Source organism: Lynx rufus, unplaced genomic scaffold, assembly GCF_022079265.1.
Source record: "Lynx rufus isolate CCGP_SWC_20201006 ecotype Redwood Valley unplaced genomic scaffold, mLynRuf1.p SCAF_7, whole genome shotgun sequence".
Taxonomy (NCBI): Eukaryota; Metazoa; Chordata; class Mammalia; order Carnivora; family Felidae; genus Lynx; species Lynx rufus.
In genome coordinates, this window is record NW_025814889.1 from 17,036,521 (window position 1) to 17,054,298 (window position 17,778).

A 17,778-nucleotide genomic window follows, 5' to 3' on the forward strand; every position below is an offset into this window, starting at 1 on the left:
CAAACAAAAATGTAGTTTGGAATGCAGTGTTTGAATTTTATGTTTACCAAGCCATCTAGAAGTGTGTATTTCTTCGTAAAGAAGAAATGTAATCTCATTGGTAGAGGAAATTAGTAAGTATCTTTTCTTCTCGAGCTTCAATCACCCTATTTATAAAAAGAGTTTGGACTCAGCTATTCCATAAATCTTAACTCGAGCTAATAAATCAACCGCACTTTGCAATTTCTTCGTGATTGTTGTTCTGACAGTTCATACTGTTGTTTCTTCTGGGGACTTTATTTCGAACGGTAGTTTCTCAGCTGGAGAAGCAGTTCAAAGTCATTTTGAGCTCGGTTAAACTCATTGCTTAGAGCTGTGATTACTTTCATGTCCTAATTAAAGGGGGAGATCTGTCTCCTGCATCTTGTTTGGGAAGTCACCAGCAATCAAGGGCAGTTTGATGCTATGATTGATGAGCACCATTCATCGCTTTCCACTCTCCAATGATGCCTGCGTGATCTTGCTTATCTTTGAATTGTCTTATGGCATAGGGTATACTTTGTGTAGCAGGGTAATGGAAAGGGCTCATTAAATGAAAAGATTGCATGCTTTGTCTTTGAGAGGCTGTTTCAACTGAAGCAGAAACATGACAAACATACCATGTGCCTGTTACTATAGAACCGAAAAGCCCTCTCCAGCTGTTTACACTTCGGATGCAAAATGGCAATTTGACATAGACTAACAGTGTGATGTAGGCATCTGCGTAAAAAGGCTACATATGGAGCATGCCCAGTGCAGTGAGTGCCTCCTCCGCCCTCCCCCTCCAGATCTCTGAAGATAAGGCTTGAACTTTGCACTTGCAAATGTCACTGCATACGTTTTGCAATGGGTTTTTTTAAAAAAGGTTCTCTTACAACTAATTTCCTGTAGCAACCCAAGCGCAAAGAGGAGAATATTTAGAGTAATAAGATGCATTAAGTTGAGAACGAGTTGATGCCTGTCTTTGAATGCACTTGAAGTGTTCTTTATTTTTAAAGCAGCATAAGGCACTCGAGTGTTTGTTTTCCCCTCCCTGGAATGGGAAAATAAGAATCTCCTTGGATTGGAGTCCTCCGGGGTAGGGAGTGAAAGCCCCGGTGGCAGGAAGGGACGGAGAAGAGGGGCTTGCCCAGAGCATGGATAGGAAAGGAGCAGGGGCTCTCCAGGGCTCAGCGCGCACTGAGGATCCGTGCCCGGGGCTGCAGCTGCGGATGAGAAAGGCGCTGTCTGGCTAATGAAGGCCACCTGGATCAGGCTTCTGAAAAGAGCCAAGGGAGGAAGGCTGAAGAATTCGGATATCTGTGTAAGCTCAAGGGCTTTCGTCTGGGGGAGATTCTGTATTATCGTTGCTTCTGCTGTTGTTACAGTGAGTGCTGGCAGGGGCTCCTGTGATTTAGTAATATGATCCTGATTGCAAGACAGGGAGCGAGGGAGAGTCCTATAATTTTCCGAGCTCCTTTGCCCGTGTTGTGATTTATTGCCGTAGAAGCCATCCCGGGCAGGTGTTTTCTTTAGGCAGCTTTTATCAAACGTCTATTTAAAGCGATAGGAAAACGTGTTGCTTAAAGATTGAGTGAAGCTGGGTGCTGTTGCCTTACAGTTTTGTCCGTGAAGGTATCAGGTGAATGAAAAGGTACAAAAGGATGCTTAAGATTACCGTGGGAGTCATCATCTCCCGGTAGTGACATTTTGGAGAATTCAAGTTTATGACTGGTTAGGAGTTTCTTTTATGGGTTTTTTTTTTTTATTAGACGTAGCTTCTTTCTACTTGCAAATACTTGCTTTAGTGTGTAGAATGTTCTCGAAGCCATCCTTGAAACCCCTCTATGCCCTTCAGCCGGGCACTGCACCACGGAGCTGGTTTGATTATAAAGGGACTTGCTCTGGCTTCCAGAAAGGAGAGTAATCGGAACATAAGACTTGGGAAGGAACGGTCACTTGGTAGGCACAGCTCGCCGAGGGAACGGTCTGCAAACCAGAGCATGATTTTTCTCGATGGTTTGCCACAAAATGGATTCTTTTCTCCTCTTTTCAGGAATTTATGGCATCATCTAGGAAGCTAACTGCTGTGTCAATGAGACTTTTCCAATGCAAACATCATAGATGGAATCTATTTTAAAATGCAAATTTCTCTCTGAAGGGTTCGGCAGACTCCTACACCAGCCGTCCGTCCGACTCAGATGTTTCTTTGGAGGAAGATCGGGAGGCGGTACGCAGGGAAGCAGAGCGACAGGCCCAGGCCCAGTTGGAAAAAGCAAAGGTAAAGCCATTTCTCCCCTGCCAAGCTCTTTCTTGGCCGCTTGCGCTGGGTCTGTGATGGGCCACCTGTGGAAGTTTCGTTCAAAGCTGATGGTTGGTCTTTTACGGCATTTCGTTGGTTTTCAAGAAGTACCAGAAATGGAGTGTGTTGGATTGATTTCCTTGATAGGAAAAGGAAGTGTGATATATGAGAGTGGCCTTGGCTTTTCCGTTGTGTTGTAATCGAAGCAACTTGTTTCTGTGGGTGGATAGTTGATGGAGGCACTCAAAAAAAGGATCCCCAAATCTACAAAGAGGAAAACCTGCTTCTAATCACAAAGTGATTGTAACTTCATTATTTCGGTAAACCATTTCTCTGTTCAGGAAAACCACTTTCCTCAGGGCAATTGTATATTTTCTTAGACTGGAATGGTCTTTTCCCCAAATTTTACTGCATAGGTGTTTTGTAATAGTATTTTCTTATATTTAACAAAGGGATTGCATTCTGCTTTTCAAAAATAAAGCAATAAAGGATTTTATGGGTTCAACATGTTCCTTCCTTTGGAACATGTTCTCCTCCATTCTAATAACAAAGTGTGTATATGTGGAAGGGGGAACTGGAAATCAGATATAAAATCTGTAAGTACAGTATTTAGCCAAGAGGATGGTGCATTTCGTCTCACGCATGGTAATGATTTGAAATCTTTTTTCCCGGGGAGCCATTCAAATGGCAACAATTCCTAAAGCATAGATTGTTGTTCAAAGTTACGGTATCTTGGCTTATGTGACACTTGGTAACTTTTAAATGAACACCTTTCACGCAGTCGTTCCTTTTTGGTTTTGGTGTTTTTTTTTTTTTTTTGAAAAGAAATTACTGCTTTGCCAAAAAGAATTAGGTGCTGTGTTGATCTTGCTAAAAAAACAATCCAGGGTGGCACGAGGCACTTTGGCTGCCTGCTTCATCTCTGAGAGGAGTAAAATCTCCGTGTGTTGCTATGGGAATTGTGGCTTGGAGATTCTGGCTGGAATGCACGGACGGTCCTTATGTAATATTCATGGCCTCTCGCACAGCTGCCATAGTCGTTTACAGAGCAACTGCCAGGAGGCCTTGACTTTTAAAAAGCAGTCTTTCCATACATCAAAACGGCGTTCTCACCTCAGCTGGCAGGGAGGTCATTTCCAGATCTGACACCATCTTGACTGCAAGACGGGTCCTACCCAGCAGGAACAGGGAGCTGATGAAGCAAGGCGTGGGTCTGGTTTGCTGTGGGCTCTTCTGCTCAACCAGACTTCACCGTTTAAAACCTGATGATGCCGCAGTACAGGTGAACTTGGAGGACATCACCCCAAGTGAAATAAGCCAGTCACAGAACGGCGAGCCCTGGGTGGCTCCACTTACACGAGGCATCTAAAGCAGTCCGACTCCCAGGAGCAGAGCCTGGAATGATGGTTGCCAGGGGCTGGGAGGAGGAAGTGGGCAGTTGCTAATCCACAGACCTAAAGCTGCAATTAGGCAAGATGAATAAATTCTAAGTGTTGTCTTAATGTTTATTTTTTTGAAGGAGAGAGAGACACAGTGTGAGTTGGGGGTGGGGGGTGGGGGGTGGGGGTGGGCAGAGAGAGAGGGAGACACAGAATCCACAGCGGGCTCCGGGCTCCGAGCTGTCAGCACAGAGCCCGACATGGGGCTCAAACTCCCAAACCACGAGATCATGACCTGAGCCGAAGTCGGACGCTCAACCGACTGAGCCACCCAGGCGCCCCAAGGTGAATAATTCTAGAGATCTGTTGTATGACATTGTGCCCGGAGTTATCAGTCCTGTACTTTGCACCTCATAGGTGAAAAGGGTAGGGTAGATCTCTTGTGAAATTTCTTACATACACATATATATATATACATATACTTATATATATGTGTGTATATATCTTACATGCATATATATATATATATGTATAAAATTAAGTACTGGAGAAGATTAAACAGTGAATGTATGGCTAGCAAAGTTAATTGCCACAAGTTTGCCATGTAGCTAATATATGTTGAGTTTGAGAATCTGAATTCTTTATTCTATATTTTGCACCAGGGTACAAAGAAAAGTCTTGGGGGGGGGGGGCGGGGAATAACAGTTTGTGTTCCAGAAATAAGAGTGTTGTATTTGCACTAACTTATTCATGTGATTTTCACATACCAAAATTAAACGGTTTTCCAGATTCGTGTCACATCAGCATACAACCCTGTCTTGTAGGTTTGGTTTTTAAAGTCTTCAGTTACATGCTTGGGGCGTTTTTGTCCATGACTGTGTTTCCGAAGCCCTCCATTAGGGGCGCCTGGGTGGCTCTGTCGGTTAAGCGTTCGGCTTCTGCTCAGGTCATGATCTCACGGTCCGTGAGTTCGAGCCCCGCGTCAGGCTCTGTGCTGACAGCTCAGAGCCTGGAGCCTGCTTCGGATTCTGTGTCTCCCCATCTCTTGGCCCCTCCCCTGCTCATTCTCTGTCTCCCTCTGTCTCTCAATAAATGTTAAAAAAAAATTTTTTTTTTAAAGTCTTCCATTATGTGATACAGCTGCGTAGAACTGTTAAATTTATCTTTTAACCAGCCTGAACCAAAATATTGATCCCAGACCAAACCAGGTTCAAGTTACTTGTGATACAGACTAAAAAGTTTATTGTTACAAATGACTTAGAAGATGAGAGGAAAATGAAGGGAATTTAAAACAAAGGCAAAACAGTTGAAAGACTGTTTCCTGTGTTTAATGAAAGGAGTTTGTTTCCATCCATGTTTCTTTCTTAAAATTTGGTCAGTATCTTGAACCTTTGATGTATTCAAACGAGTGAGACACTAGGATGAGGGAGAATAGGAGTATGTTCTGAAAGAACATGGAAGGACTAGGATTTAAGTGTACTTTATGTGAAAATCATGGTTCGGTGGGTCTGGTTTATTCCTGAAGAATGGATGAGGAACAGGGATAGGAGAAGCCTTATTCATTAGCTTGTGTTTATCTGTTCCCCTTTCACTGTCCCTTCCTTTATGTCAGTACGACTTTGCCAGCCCTTTTATATTTTTTATGTAGTCATTTAATTTTTAAGTTTATTTTGAGAGAAAGAGCTCACACACAGGTACACACGAGCAGCAGAGGGGCAGAGAGAGAGAGAGAGAGAGAGAGAGAGGGAGGGAGGGAGAGAGAATCCTAAGCCGGCTCTGGACTGTCAATGACGAGCCCCGCGCTGGGCTCGAACTCATGAACCATGGGGTCAAGACCTGAGCCGAAATCAAGAGTCGGATGTTTAACTGACTGAGCCACCCAGGTGCCCCTGTGGGCCCTTCTGTAAAATGAAGCCTTCAAGCTTAAAAATACATGAATTCGTCATTTAATTTTAAATAGTTGAAAACACATTGCACATCCATTCTGGAAGAATCGAAAGCTTTGCACATTTTTGTTGTAACCATCATAGCATCTCTCAAACGGGAAGACTTTCTCAGTGGGTGCTGTATCTCACTGCTCCCACAGATCACATGCAGTAAGGCTGTGCAAATGTCTGGAATAAACCTCAGCAGTATTTCAGATCCTGGCCCTCTTTAAATATGAACTACATGATCCTTAATTGCCCTCAAGAGCATGTCTATAAAATAAGGTGATTGCCAAGTACGAGAAATGAGAGACGCTGCCTTTTGAAATTAAGTGACCTATAAAAGTTTCTATAACCAGGCACTCTGTGCTTCCAGTGAAAGTCAGTACTTTTCCCTCCTACTTTGCTATGGTTTCTCTTAAAATAGTAAACTCTACAGTGAACAAATTATGTATTAATTTTGAGGCACAGAAAAATCAGCTGACATGACCTTGTGTTTGTAGCTTGGGGTTTTCCTCCTAAATGCATGTTTCAATCCTTTTCAGTTTTTATCCTGCTTTGCAAGTCTTGCCTTATTGAAGCTGGTGCCCTTTGATTTTTGCCTTTATTCTCATGCTGATCTTTTTGAAAAGACAGCTTTATTGAGGTGTAATTCGCTCATTTGAAGTCTACAATTCGGTGGGTTTTAGTTTGTGCACAGACGTGTGCAACCATCATCACAATCGATTTTAGATATTCACTGCTCCTTAAAGAAATTCCGTGTTCTGGGGCACCTGGGTGGCTCAGTCGGTTAAGCGGCCGACTTCGGCTCAGGTCATGATCTCGCAGTCCGTGAGTTCGAGCCCCGCGTCGGGCTCTGTGGTGACAGCTCAGAGCCTGAAGCCTGGTTCAGATTCTGTGTCTCCCTCTCTCTGACCCTCCCCCGTTCATGCTCTGTCTCTCTCTCTCTCAAAAATAAATAAACGTTAAAAAAAAAAATTAAAAAGAAATCCCGTGTTCTAAGTTAGCACTCCCTACTCTGTCTCTCCAACTCCCTCAGCCTTAGGCAACTACTACCCAACTTGGTGACTCTTGATCTGTGGATCTGGGTATTGCATATAAATGGAATCATGAAGTAGGCTATCTGTTGTGACTAACTACCTTCACTTAGTGATGTTTTCTTTCTTTCTTTTTTTAATGTTTATTATTTTTGAGAGCGCACAAATGGGGGAGGGGCAGAGAGACAGGGAGACTGAGGATCTAAGCAGGCTAGGTTCTTACAGCAGCGAGCCTGATGTAGGGCTCGAACTCACGAACCGTGAGGTGATGATGACCCGAGCTTAAGTTGGATGCCCAACTGACTGAGCCACCAGGTGCCTCGGTAATGTCTTCAATGTTCACCATGCTATATTGTGTGTCCGTACCTCATTCCTTTTTATTGCCCGGTAATAGTCCATTCATTGTATGTGTATATTACATTTTATTTACCCATTTATCACTGGTGGACATCTGGGTTGTTTCCACTTTTCGCTCTTGTGGATAATGCTATTGTGATCATTCACCTACAAGTTTTTTGCACGAACATGTTTTTGTTTCTTGTACGTATATATCTGGGAGTGAAGTTCCTGGGTCACATGACCATCTTTTTAAATTGAAAGAATAACTTTTTTCTTGTCCCCCTTACTCCCCAGAGCTGATCCCTTCTGCTGTTTATGCAGATACTCTGAGTTAGGAAGTCTGGATGTGGAAAGGACTGGAACAGAGACAAAACAGGTTCAGGGCAGTGTTCTCAGCAGAATGGATTAACATGAAATTTTAAGTTGACTGTTCTCTCAACAGTGAATGTCTACTTATTAAAGAAATTGTACGGGGCACAGCTGGTGACTACATGGGATGTGGAGCCACAGAGAAGCTTCACTTTTTTGACATCTTGCCAACTTGAAAACGTCTTTATTCTAGCCTCACATTGAATTAATAGTTCAGTGAGGTATAATATTCAGGTATGATGAATATTCTCTTTTGAGAATTTTGAAGACCTTAGTTTGTTGTTTCTGCCTTCCAGCACGTTTGATATGCTTACCGGTGTCATTTGGGTTTTGAGGGTTTCGTTTTTTTAATTTTCTGCAATACATAGAACTGATCGGCCTTTGGTATTTGGAGATTTTGCACTGGTGTGGCTTTCGTTGATCACACCCAGCTTCTCATATGAATGTTCATTGTGAAGGACTTGTCCCTTCAGTTCTGGGAAGTGACCGATTTTTATTTGGTCATTTTTTCCACTGTATATTCTTCTTTTTCGTGTTCTCTAGTTTGTCAGATGTTTGACTGGACCTTTCTTCTGATTTTTTTTTTCCCTCTGTCTCCCAGTCTTTTGGTTTTACTGAGTCTTTCACCACTTATCTTCAAACCCATCTACTGAGGTTTTTGTATTTGAAAATTTCTAATTCCCAAGAGGTTTCTTCTCCGCTCCCTTTTTATAGTTGGCTGTTCTTACCCCACGGCTGTAAGATTTTCTCTTACATCCCATATGCTATTAATTTTAATTTTTCTATATGTCAGTGCCCTTCAGACTTTTAAAATTTGGTATTATTTCTACATACTGGAGACTTTCTTCCAAGATTTGCTTTTTGACGGTCGATACATAATTAAGAGCAAGACCTTGTAAAGTTCCCTGGAAGCTCTAAGTGCAATGGCAATGCTTTTTGCTGATGTTTTGTAGGTGTAGAGGGGAGGGAGTGCCTTTCATTCCGTCTGGTCAGTGTTCCTAGCCCGGAGTCTCTAGCCTTTTGGTGCTTTATGTTCTCACTGTCTCCACTTTGTTAATTGCCACTATCATTTTTTTTTCTTTTATTTTAGAGAGCCTGCATACAAGCAGGGGAGAGGGGCAGAGGGAGAGAGAGAGACAGAGACACAGTCTGTTTTTTTCAATTTGTTTAAACATTTATTCATTTTTGAGAGACAGACTGTGAGTGGGGGAAGGGCAGAGAGAGGGAGACACAGAATCCAAAGCAGGCTCCAGGCTCCGAGCTGTCAGCACAGAGCCCGACGCGGGGCTCGAACCCACCATCTGTGAGATCATGACCTGAGCAGATGCTCCATCATCTGAGCCACTCGGGCACCCTGACACAGAGAGAATCTTAAGCAGGCTCCATGCTCAGCACGGAATCCAACACGGGTTCCATCCCAGGACCCTGGGATCATGACCTGAGCCAAAATCAAGAGTTGGAAGCCCCAGGGACTGCCCAGGCTCCCTGCCACGATCCTTTTCTCTAGTCTGCATTTTTGTCAACTCTGATTTCCTGTTCTATCTGTGGATTTATACTTTCTCGAAAAAAATATTTTTAGGAAGAAGCATATGTTCATTTGACCATGTTTTATTCCCTCATATTCATCAGTAAACATACTTTATATAAAAGAGAAAAAGTGTTTCTCATATTGCCTTAGTCCGTAAATGCCTTGGGCATTGGGAGAATCGGACCCAATTGGAAATATTCCCCGAACTAGCCTTTTCAGAAGAAAGAAGAAACATGACTGTGTTTATTCACCTTCAACCTGAAGACCTTTCAATTTCAAAAATATGAAACATTTTTTAGTGGTATTTATTTTGAGAGCGAGAGAGAGACCACGTGAGTGGGGGAAGGGCAGAGAGAAAGAGGGAGAGAGAATTCCAAGCAGGCTCCACGCTGTCAGCACAGAGCCCCACGTGGGGCTTGAACCCATGTAACTGTGAGATCATGACCCGAGCCGAAACCAAGAGTCAGACGCTTAACCAACTGAGCCACCCAAGTACCCTGAAAATATTCTTAAAAATGTGTCTGATTGAGTAAATTCTGTGGGAAGTAGGAGAGAAGTCTATGCATTTGCCTATGTTGCATGCTTTCTTAAACCTACAGGATAGACTGATGGAGAGAATCCAAAGAACACGTGACAGGTATTAGACTAGAAAGGTACTCCTGGGGGGGGGGGGCATGTTTAATTGGTGAAAATCCAGCAGAGAGATCTCCTCATAGAAAACAAAAATATGGTAGACTTTCTTGGGAAAGTATTTGAGGCTAAAATTGTTTTCCCATCACTGATCTCAATGCCGTCTTTTAATTTTTGCATTGAAAAATTGTCAACTCTCCTTTGCTCATAGCAGTCACCTTCCAAACAAAGCTAGTTAACTGGCTAACCATGTCCAATCTCCAGCAGCGTGGGCTAGTTTATTGTCCCAATACACGTTGGCTAACATTGCCTTTTTTTCTACCTGTAAGAAATCACAAAGTGCATGTGAGCCCCTGACCCCGTTTCAGGCTTCTCCATTAACTCATAAGTGTGACTGGATGGGTACGGCCCTGTACCCTGGTGCTGTAATTCTGCCCATCTCAAATGGTAGGTGACAACGACAATAGTAATAACAGCAATGACATTTCCTGCAGGATTACTGCTCATGGTAGACGATTTGAAAGACACAAAAGGAAAAGCAAAGCTGTGTGTCTTGAGAGCATTTTGAAATACTTTTGAGCAGTTAGGATCACGAAGTACGTATAGAATTGGTTCCTGGACAGCCCTTTATGTCAGGAAAATCCTCCCGTGTTCTCCCAGTTGGCTTTTGCCATGGAACACACTGCTGTCAGTAGCTTAAAGTCACCACCATTTTTACCTGGGCCCCATTCTCTTCTGCGTGATCACTGGCCAGCTGGCGGGTTGGCTGGTGGCCAGGTGACTGGGAGGGCCTCCTGCACGTGTCTGCAGGTTGACCGCTGTCCGTGTGGGGGTCTCCTGCTTTTCTAGATGGTCTCTCATCCCTCAGCAGGCCGGTTAGCTCTGTCTCATGCTTGCTTGAGGGTTACAAGCGCGCCAAGAGACACCAAGTCCCAGTGGGCGATATTCGTGTCTCTTCTCGAGTCCCGTTTGCTAGGGTCCTGTTGGTGAAAGCGAGCCATGTAACTAAGCTCAGAATCAGTGTGCAAGGGAACTACTAAGGACATGGATCTGGCTGGTGAATTATTGCGGCCATTTTCTTTTTTCTTCCTTTTTTTTAAGGTCATGTGTTTATCTTGAGAGAGAGAGAGGGAGGGAGAACCTGAGCAGGGGAGGGGCAGAGAGAGAGGGAGAGAGAACCCCAGGCAGGCCCCTTGGCCCCAGCGCAGAGCCCATCGCGGGGCTTGAACCCACGAAGTGTGAGAGGCGAGATCAAGAGTCGGATGCTTAATCAGCTGAGCCATGTACGCGCCCCCTCATGTGGCCATTTTCTGTGAAGAGCCTGCCCTGCCATTTTGTCTCCCTTCCCGTTTTGGAAAAAGAAATCTCTCCATACCTTTTTTTTTTTTTTTTTAATTTTTTTAAATGTTCATTTATCTTGAGAGAGACGGAGAGCACTTGTGCACAAGAGGGGGAGGGGCAGAGAGAGAGAGAGGGAGAGAATATCCCAAGCAGGTCCCATGCTCATCATAGAGCCCAATGTGGGGCTCAGTCTCACGACCGTGAGATCATGACCTGAGCCGAAACCAAGAGTCAGAGGCTCAACCAAGTGAGCCACCCAGGCGCCCCTCTCCACACCTTTTAAAACAAACAACTGCCAGGCACCTGGGTGGCTCAGTCATTAAGCATCTGACTTCAGCTCAGGTCATGATTTCACAGTTCATGAGTTCAAGTTCCACATTGGATGAGCACGAGCCCCAATTCAGGTGAGCCCTGCTTCTCTCTCTGCCTCCCTCTCTCTCTCCCTCTCTGTTTCTCTGCCCCTTGCTCACTTGTGCCCTCTCTCTCAAAAAAAATAAGATAAGATAAAATAAACATCCATCTTCCCTCACATCCCATCTCTCCCTTCCTGTTAGTGCCAACCTTAATTACACCAGGTTTCGCCCCCCTGTTTCCATTTCTTTTCCTTCTTCCCCACCTCTTTGAAACTCATTTCTGTCTCTTGTCTTTCCACTGATAGTGACAGAAAATCTCCTGGGACTTTCTAATCAAGCCAGTTGACTTTTTCTTCCGTGTACCCTTGACTTCTCTGGAAGCCTCCCTTGTCTTCCCCCCTACTGTATCACCTTCGTCTTTTAGCTTTTGACTGTGACACAAGTCTATTTCTGCTACCTCTCTGGTTGATCCTTTTCAGCCTCTTGGGCTGCTGCTTTTTGTTCCCTCCCCTGAAGTATGGAAGTCCGTCCAGCCACATGCTCAGACCTTGACCTTCTGGCATGCCCTTGGTTTTCCCACTGACGGGCTCCTCAGGAGCTGCTGCAGGGGCAGAGGGGCGACGTGTTCTGTGCATTCCTTCGGGATTCAGCCACAGCAGCTCGCTCCATTCACGTGACATAGTGGGACTCCCATGTATGTCTTACTCTGAATATAGAGCTTCACCTCGACACCGAGTTTTAAACCGTGGCCACCTTCCGCTCACTGCCTTGTACTTCCCACGGCTTCCGCTTTTTGTCCACAGCTCTGCCCCAGCCTCTCCCCCTAGCGTTAGTAATGTCACGCCGTCTTCTCTTTGGTGTCCCTATCAGTTCTGCCCCGCCACCCCCATGTAAAATGGAGCTCCCATTTTTTCTCTCAAACCCTTTCTTCTCTGCGCTTTCCGACCTCTGTCAACGTGAGCTTCATCCTCCTAAGTGAAGCCTTAGTGCCCGGATGGCAAATCTTTAACATAAAGGGTCAGATAGGAAGTATTTCAGGTGCCTCGGGTCTCGTGGTCTCTGTCGCAACCTCTCAACTCAGAGAAACCTGGATTCGCATTCCATCTCTGCCGTGGACTGGCCGCCGGACCTTTTGCTAAGTTCCGTGTGAAGCTTATTTGTAGCTCCAGTGACAATTGCGTGGGCTGGTACGTGCCACGCCCAGGGTTCCCAGTCGGGTCTGGGTTGGGCACAGACGAGGGACACATGGCCCCTGCCATCCAGTCCAGTGTCCAGTGGGGAGTTTGTATTAGAAGTTACGAAACCGCTCTTGCCATTTCTCTTGAGTTGCGTCAGGTCACCATACGCTGTTTGGTGACTACTGCATTCAGAATTTATTTAAATTCAGGTTAGTTAACATGCAGTGTAGTATCAGTTTCACGAGTAGAGCCCAATGATTCATCACTTGCATACACACTGAGTGCTCATCCCAGCAAGTGTCCTCCTTAATGCCCATCGCCCGTTTTTTTTTTTTTTTCAAAAAATTTTTAACGTTTATTTATTTTTTGAGAGACAGAGTGTGAGCAGGGGAGGGGCAGAGAGAGAGGAAGACACAGGATCTGAAGCAGGCTCTAGGCTCCAAGCTGTCAGCACAGAGCCCAGTGCGGGGCTCGAACTCGTCAACTGCGAGATCATGACCTGAGCCGAAGTCAGACGCTCAACCGACTGAGCCACCCACGCGCCCCGTTGCCCATTTAACCCATCCCCCCACTCAGCTCCCTTCCAGAAACCCTCAGTTTGTTCTCTGTATTCAAGTTATTAGTTTCTAGCTCAGTGGTGAGTGCTGTAGGGCAGACCAGTAGGTCCAGTGGCTGCAGACCTGAGTAGGAAGTGATGGGCGTTGACTCCCTCACGTCCTCTTCACAGCATCTCATCGCATCCGGTCAGATTGTGTCCCATCCATCCCCACGATTGAGGCTCGTGTCCTGTCTCCTGAACTAGACTTTGAGCCCCTTGAGAGTAAAGGTGTTCTCCGTGCTTCATCTCACTGGTACAGATTCCTGCCTCAGTTACCAAGAGTGAGCTAGTGTCCCTTCTTGCTCTTCTCATGTCTTCTCTTCTGAGTAACATCTGAGTATTTTAGGAATGAAATTACACGTTGTTCTGTATTTCCATATGGTTCTATTATCTTGGCAATTTACCTATGAGAAGGGGTAAGAGTTGCATGTTTTGAAGATCACCTGGTATTCTATCTAATTCAACACTCTTACGGTGGATTTATGGTTTTATTCATGGAAGTTCTGGAGGGCCCCCATTTAAAACCACAGTCTTGTGCAAAAATCCATATAAGGACTGTTAGCATAATACAGACTTCTGGCTCTTTCAGAGCCATAAATGGATTGGGATGGATTATAAACTTTGCAGCTCAAGCTTTTTTTTTTTTCTTTCTTAGAGAGCTGTAACTGAACATTTTTGTTGTATCGTTATAAACAGAGCCATAAATACATGATTCTTCTCCGTTTTCTCTACCCAGTTTGAATGGGGAACAACACAAAGACTTTTACACCCCGTTTAAAGTCATCCTTTCCCTGCTCTTCCGTTTTGCCCCCACCAACAGCTAAATGAAAGATGTTGGAAACTGTGAAACAGGAGAATGTATTCAATTAGCAAACATTTAATAAGTGATTTTGCTGCTGAGTTAGGAGCTGAAGAAGGGAAATCAAAGATGTGTTAGATGTCGTTTCTCCCTCAAGAAATGCATGTTGTAATGATGATGCCAGACATGTGTGTTACTGGGAGTAATGTGTTAAGTGTTAAACTAGCAGCAGTAGGTGGGGGTGGGGGTGGGGGGCTGGAAGACCCCAAGGAGGGCAGTTGGGATTGTAGATACCTCCACTGTTAGTTACGTGAATGTCTCTTTGGGAGCACAGACTTTGCTAACCTGCACCATGCATTTTTTTTTTTTTTAATTAGAGCAGGGACAGAGAGAGAGAGAGAGAGAGAGAGAGAGAGAGAGAGAGAGAGAGAGAATCTAAAGCAGTCTCCATGCTTAGCACAGAGTCCGATGCAGGGGCTCAATCTCATGACCCTGGGATCACAACCTGAACCAAAATTAAGAGTAGGTGCTCAACCGACTGAGCCACCCAGGCGTCCCACAACATGCATTTTTAAGGCTAGCAAGATTGATTGGTTAAACGAGGGGTCCGATAAAGGCTGATATTTTGGTTTAATTTTGTTTAAATCCCACTTACTTCCAATTCACCTTGAACTAACCCTCTTCATCATTTTGAAATGTACATTTCAGTAGTGTTAACTATGTTCACACTGTTCTAGAATAGGTCTGTAGAATGTTTTCATCTTGCAAAACTGAAATTCTATTCCTCCTAAACAACGGCTCCCTATCCTCCCTCCCCCCAGCCCTTGTCAGCCACCATTCAACTGTATATTTCCATGATTTTGGCTACTCTAGGTAGCTCATATCAATGGAATCATACAGTGCTTGTCCTTTTGTGACCGGCTTATTTTACTCAACATAATGTCCTGAAGGTTCATCCATGTTGTAGCATATGACAGAATTTTCTTTTCTTTTCTTTTTTTTAAAGCTGAATAACGTTCCATTGTATAGATATACCATATTTCCTTTATCCATTCATCTGTCAATAGATATTTGGGCGGCTTCCACCTCTTGGCTATTGTGAATAAAGCTGTACTGTTGTTGTGGGGGTTTTTTATTTTATCTTGGATTTTTTTTTAACGGTCTTGTGAAGCTCTTCCGTCAGCAAGTAGTAATTAAAGCTTGTGTTGTACAGTGTCTCAGTGTTGAGCTTTCCAGTGTATTTTACATTGCTTGGTCCTTTGCCACTACTGAGTGAGGGCGGGAAAGCAGATACAGTTACCCCATTTTACGAATGAGGAAATTGATGTGATATTGAAGGATCTTGCCCAAGGTCACTGAAGTCGTAAGTGGCAGAATGAGGACAAAAACCTAGGCTTTTGGTAGGATTCTCTTCTGTACTTTCACCTGGTCAGGGAGCACCTCGTGAAAAGATGTAAACCAAGAATGTACTAATGTTGCCTTTTTGTTTCATGATCTGGAAGGCTTAAAGGACTAACTTTTTTATTTTTCTTTAATGACAAAAGTAAAAAAAAAAAAAAGAAGAAGAAAGAGGAAAGGTAACTAGGTAACTAGTACAACAGTTTTACGAGTAAAAACACCACCTCTCTTGTTTTTGTTTTTGTTTTTGGCTGTGGCGTTACATAGAACAATTGGAGTTCCCAGACAAAATATTCGTCTTTATTCCCACTTTGTAAGTTTTGCTTATGATCCTTATGCCACTGATTTGGAATGATGTTTACGTTTTAACATCACGTGAACAAAAATCTTGAGTTAGAATTTCTTGATGGGGGTGCAGGGTGGCACGGTCAGTTGGGCGTCCAGCTCCTGATTTTGGCTCAGGCCATGATCTGGAGATCGAGCTTGTGTCGGGTTCTGTGCTGACAGTGCAGAGTCAGATTGGGACTCTCTCTCCCTCTCTTTCTGCCCCTCCCCTAGTCTCTTTCTCTCTCTCTCTCTCAAAATAAATAAACAAACTTAAACAAAAATTCTTGAATCTACTGTGTTGTTAAGGGATGAGCTTTCGAGACATATGTGTGATACTGTATTCTTGGTTAAATGGAATGTGCCTGAAAATATTTGAATAGGATCTTCCTATAAAGAAATGGAAAAATAATATCTAGGAAATACATTGTAAGAATATTGAAGAAACAGCTTACGTAGGCCAAGGGAGAACAGATTGAACTTACAATGAAACTATTTGAAAAGAGATTTTGAAAGTGTTGTCTGTTCTACCAAAAAAAAAAAAAAAAAAAAAAAAAAAAAAAAAAAAAAAAGGAACGGTCTAAAAATCATGGCAGCCAAAAATGTAAAGTTAAATGTTATAATTGACTAGAGAGAGTTGAGAATATGTTGTCAAGAAAGACTATCAAACTGTCTTCGTGATGGTTTAGAAGAAATCTGTGTGGCTTAGAAAAGTGTTGTTTTTTTAAAAACTAAACCCTGGGGTGCCAGGCTGGCTCAGTCGGTACAGCATCTGTCTCTTGGTCTCAGGGTCATGAGTTTAAGCCCCATGTTGGGTGTAGAGATAACTTAAAAAAGTAAACAAGGAAGTAAGATTAAAAAAATAGTTGCAGGGGCGCCTGGGTCGCGCAGTCGGTTAAGCGTCCGACTCCAGCCAGGTCACGATCTCGCGGTCCGTGAGTTCGAGCCCCGCGTCAGGCTATGGGCTGATGGCTTGGAGCCTGGAGCCTGTTTCCGATTCTGTGTCTCCCTCTCTCTCTGCCCCTCGCCCGTTCGTGCTCTGTCTCTCTCTGTCCCAAAAATAAATAAACATTGAAAAAAAAAATTAAAAAAAAAAAATAGTTGCAAAAACAAAAAAGGCAAAACAAAACCCCGTCTTTAGGAAGGAAGATGTGGGGCACAATTAGCTGTCGGTTATGTTCTAGTGATTCCCTACTAATAGTTCTCTCTACTGATACATGCAGAAATAATGCCCATTGCTTTAAAAAGAAAAAAAAAATCTTGACAAAGGAAAAAAGTGACCGTTCTAGAAGATCTGGGGCTGACCCTCTGCTTCCCTACTCTCTCAAGGCTGGGCCAGGAAGAGTATTTGGCTGGTGGTGGGCAAAACTGTAGGCAGTCAAGTCTTCAGGTCTTTTTGCTTTCTGGCTCCATTCCCTGGGATTATTTTTTCTAATGTTTATTTATTTGAGAGAGATAGGCAGAGAGAAGGAGAGAGAGAATCCCAAGCAGGCTTCATGCTATCAGTGCAGAGCCCGACACAGGGTTCGATCTCACAAACCAGGAGATCGTGACCTGAGCTGAAATCAACAGTCGGAAGCTTAACCGCCTGAGCCACCCAGGCCTCCCCCTGCACCACCACCCCGGCATTCCATGGATCTTAAACAACTCAACTCTCCCTTTTGTCCTCTGAAAGGAACTTGAGTCATCCTTGAATGAATTATTTATTAGACCACTTTTAATCTGACGTTGGAGTCACCCTATATTCCCTACGGATGACAGTTAAGTTACAAGTTTGCTTACGAGACAACTCAAGTGTCGTACGTTGGCCCAGAATTAAAGCTGACCTTTGACATATGCTACTTGGTCAGTTCTGTGGGTTGAAGTAGCCTGAAGCACGTAATAGGTCTTATAATGGATGTGCACAATGAGTATGGAAATCATTTGGAATAGCTGAGAATGTTCACATGCTACAGGAATAATGCATTAGTTTAACACACTTGTGTATGGTAAGCACGATGCTAGAAGATACAAAACGAGTAAGTCTTGCTCCTTGATCTCTAGGAATTCCATCTAAGAGGACATTTAAATGTCCTATATGGTAATACATCATGTCACCTTATTCATGTCCTCGCTTTGAAATGAGAGAGAGGGGCACCTCGCTTTGAAATGAGAGAGAGGGGCACCTGGATGGCTCAGTCAGTTAAGCGTCCGACACTTGACTTTGGCTTAGGTCATGGTCTCACGGTTTGTGGGTTTGAGCCCTACGTCAGGCTCTGCGCTGACGGTGTGGAGCCTGCTT

General features: G+C 44.0%; 1 protein-coding gene across 1 annotated transcript in view; it reads left to right on the top strand.

Moving 5' to 3' along the window:
* The first annotated feature begins 1,049 nt into the window (after positions 1 to 1,049).
* The window catches only part of CACNB2 (calcium voltage-gated channel auxiliary subunit beta 2), a 132,298-nt gene continuing 115,569 nt past the window's right edge, over positions 1,050 to 17,778 (top strand). The window contains exons 1-2 of the mRNA XM_047064999.1: positions 1,050 to 1,321; positions 2,159 to 2,278. Coding sequence (XP_046920955.1) covers positions 1,253 to 1,321; positions 2,159 to 2,278 — 189 coding nt within the window. The 5' untranslated portion in view covers positions 1,050 to 1,252. The remainder of the gene's footprint in view (positions 1,322 to 2,158; positions 2,279 to 17,778) is intronic.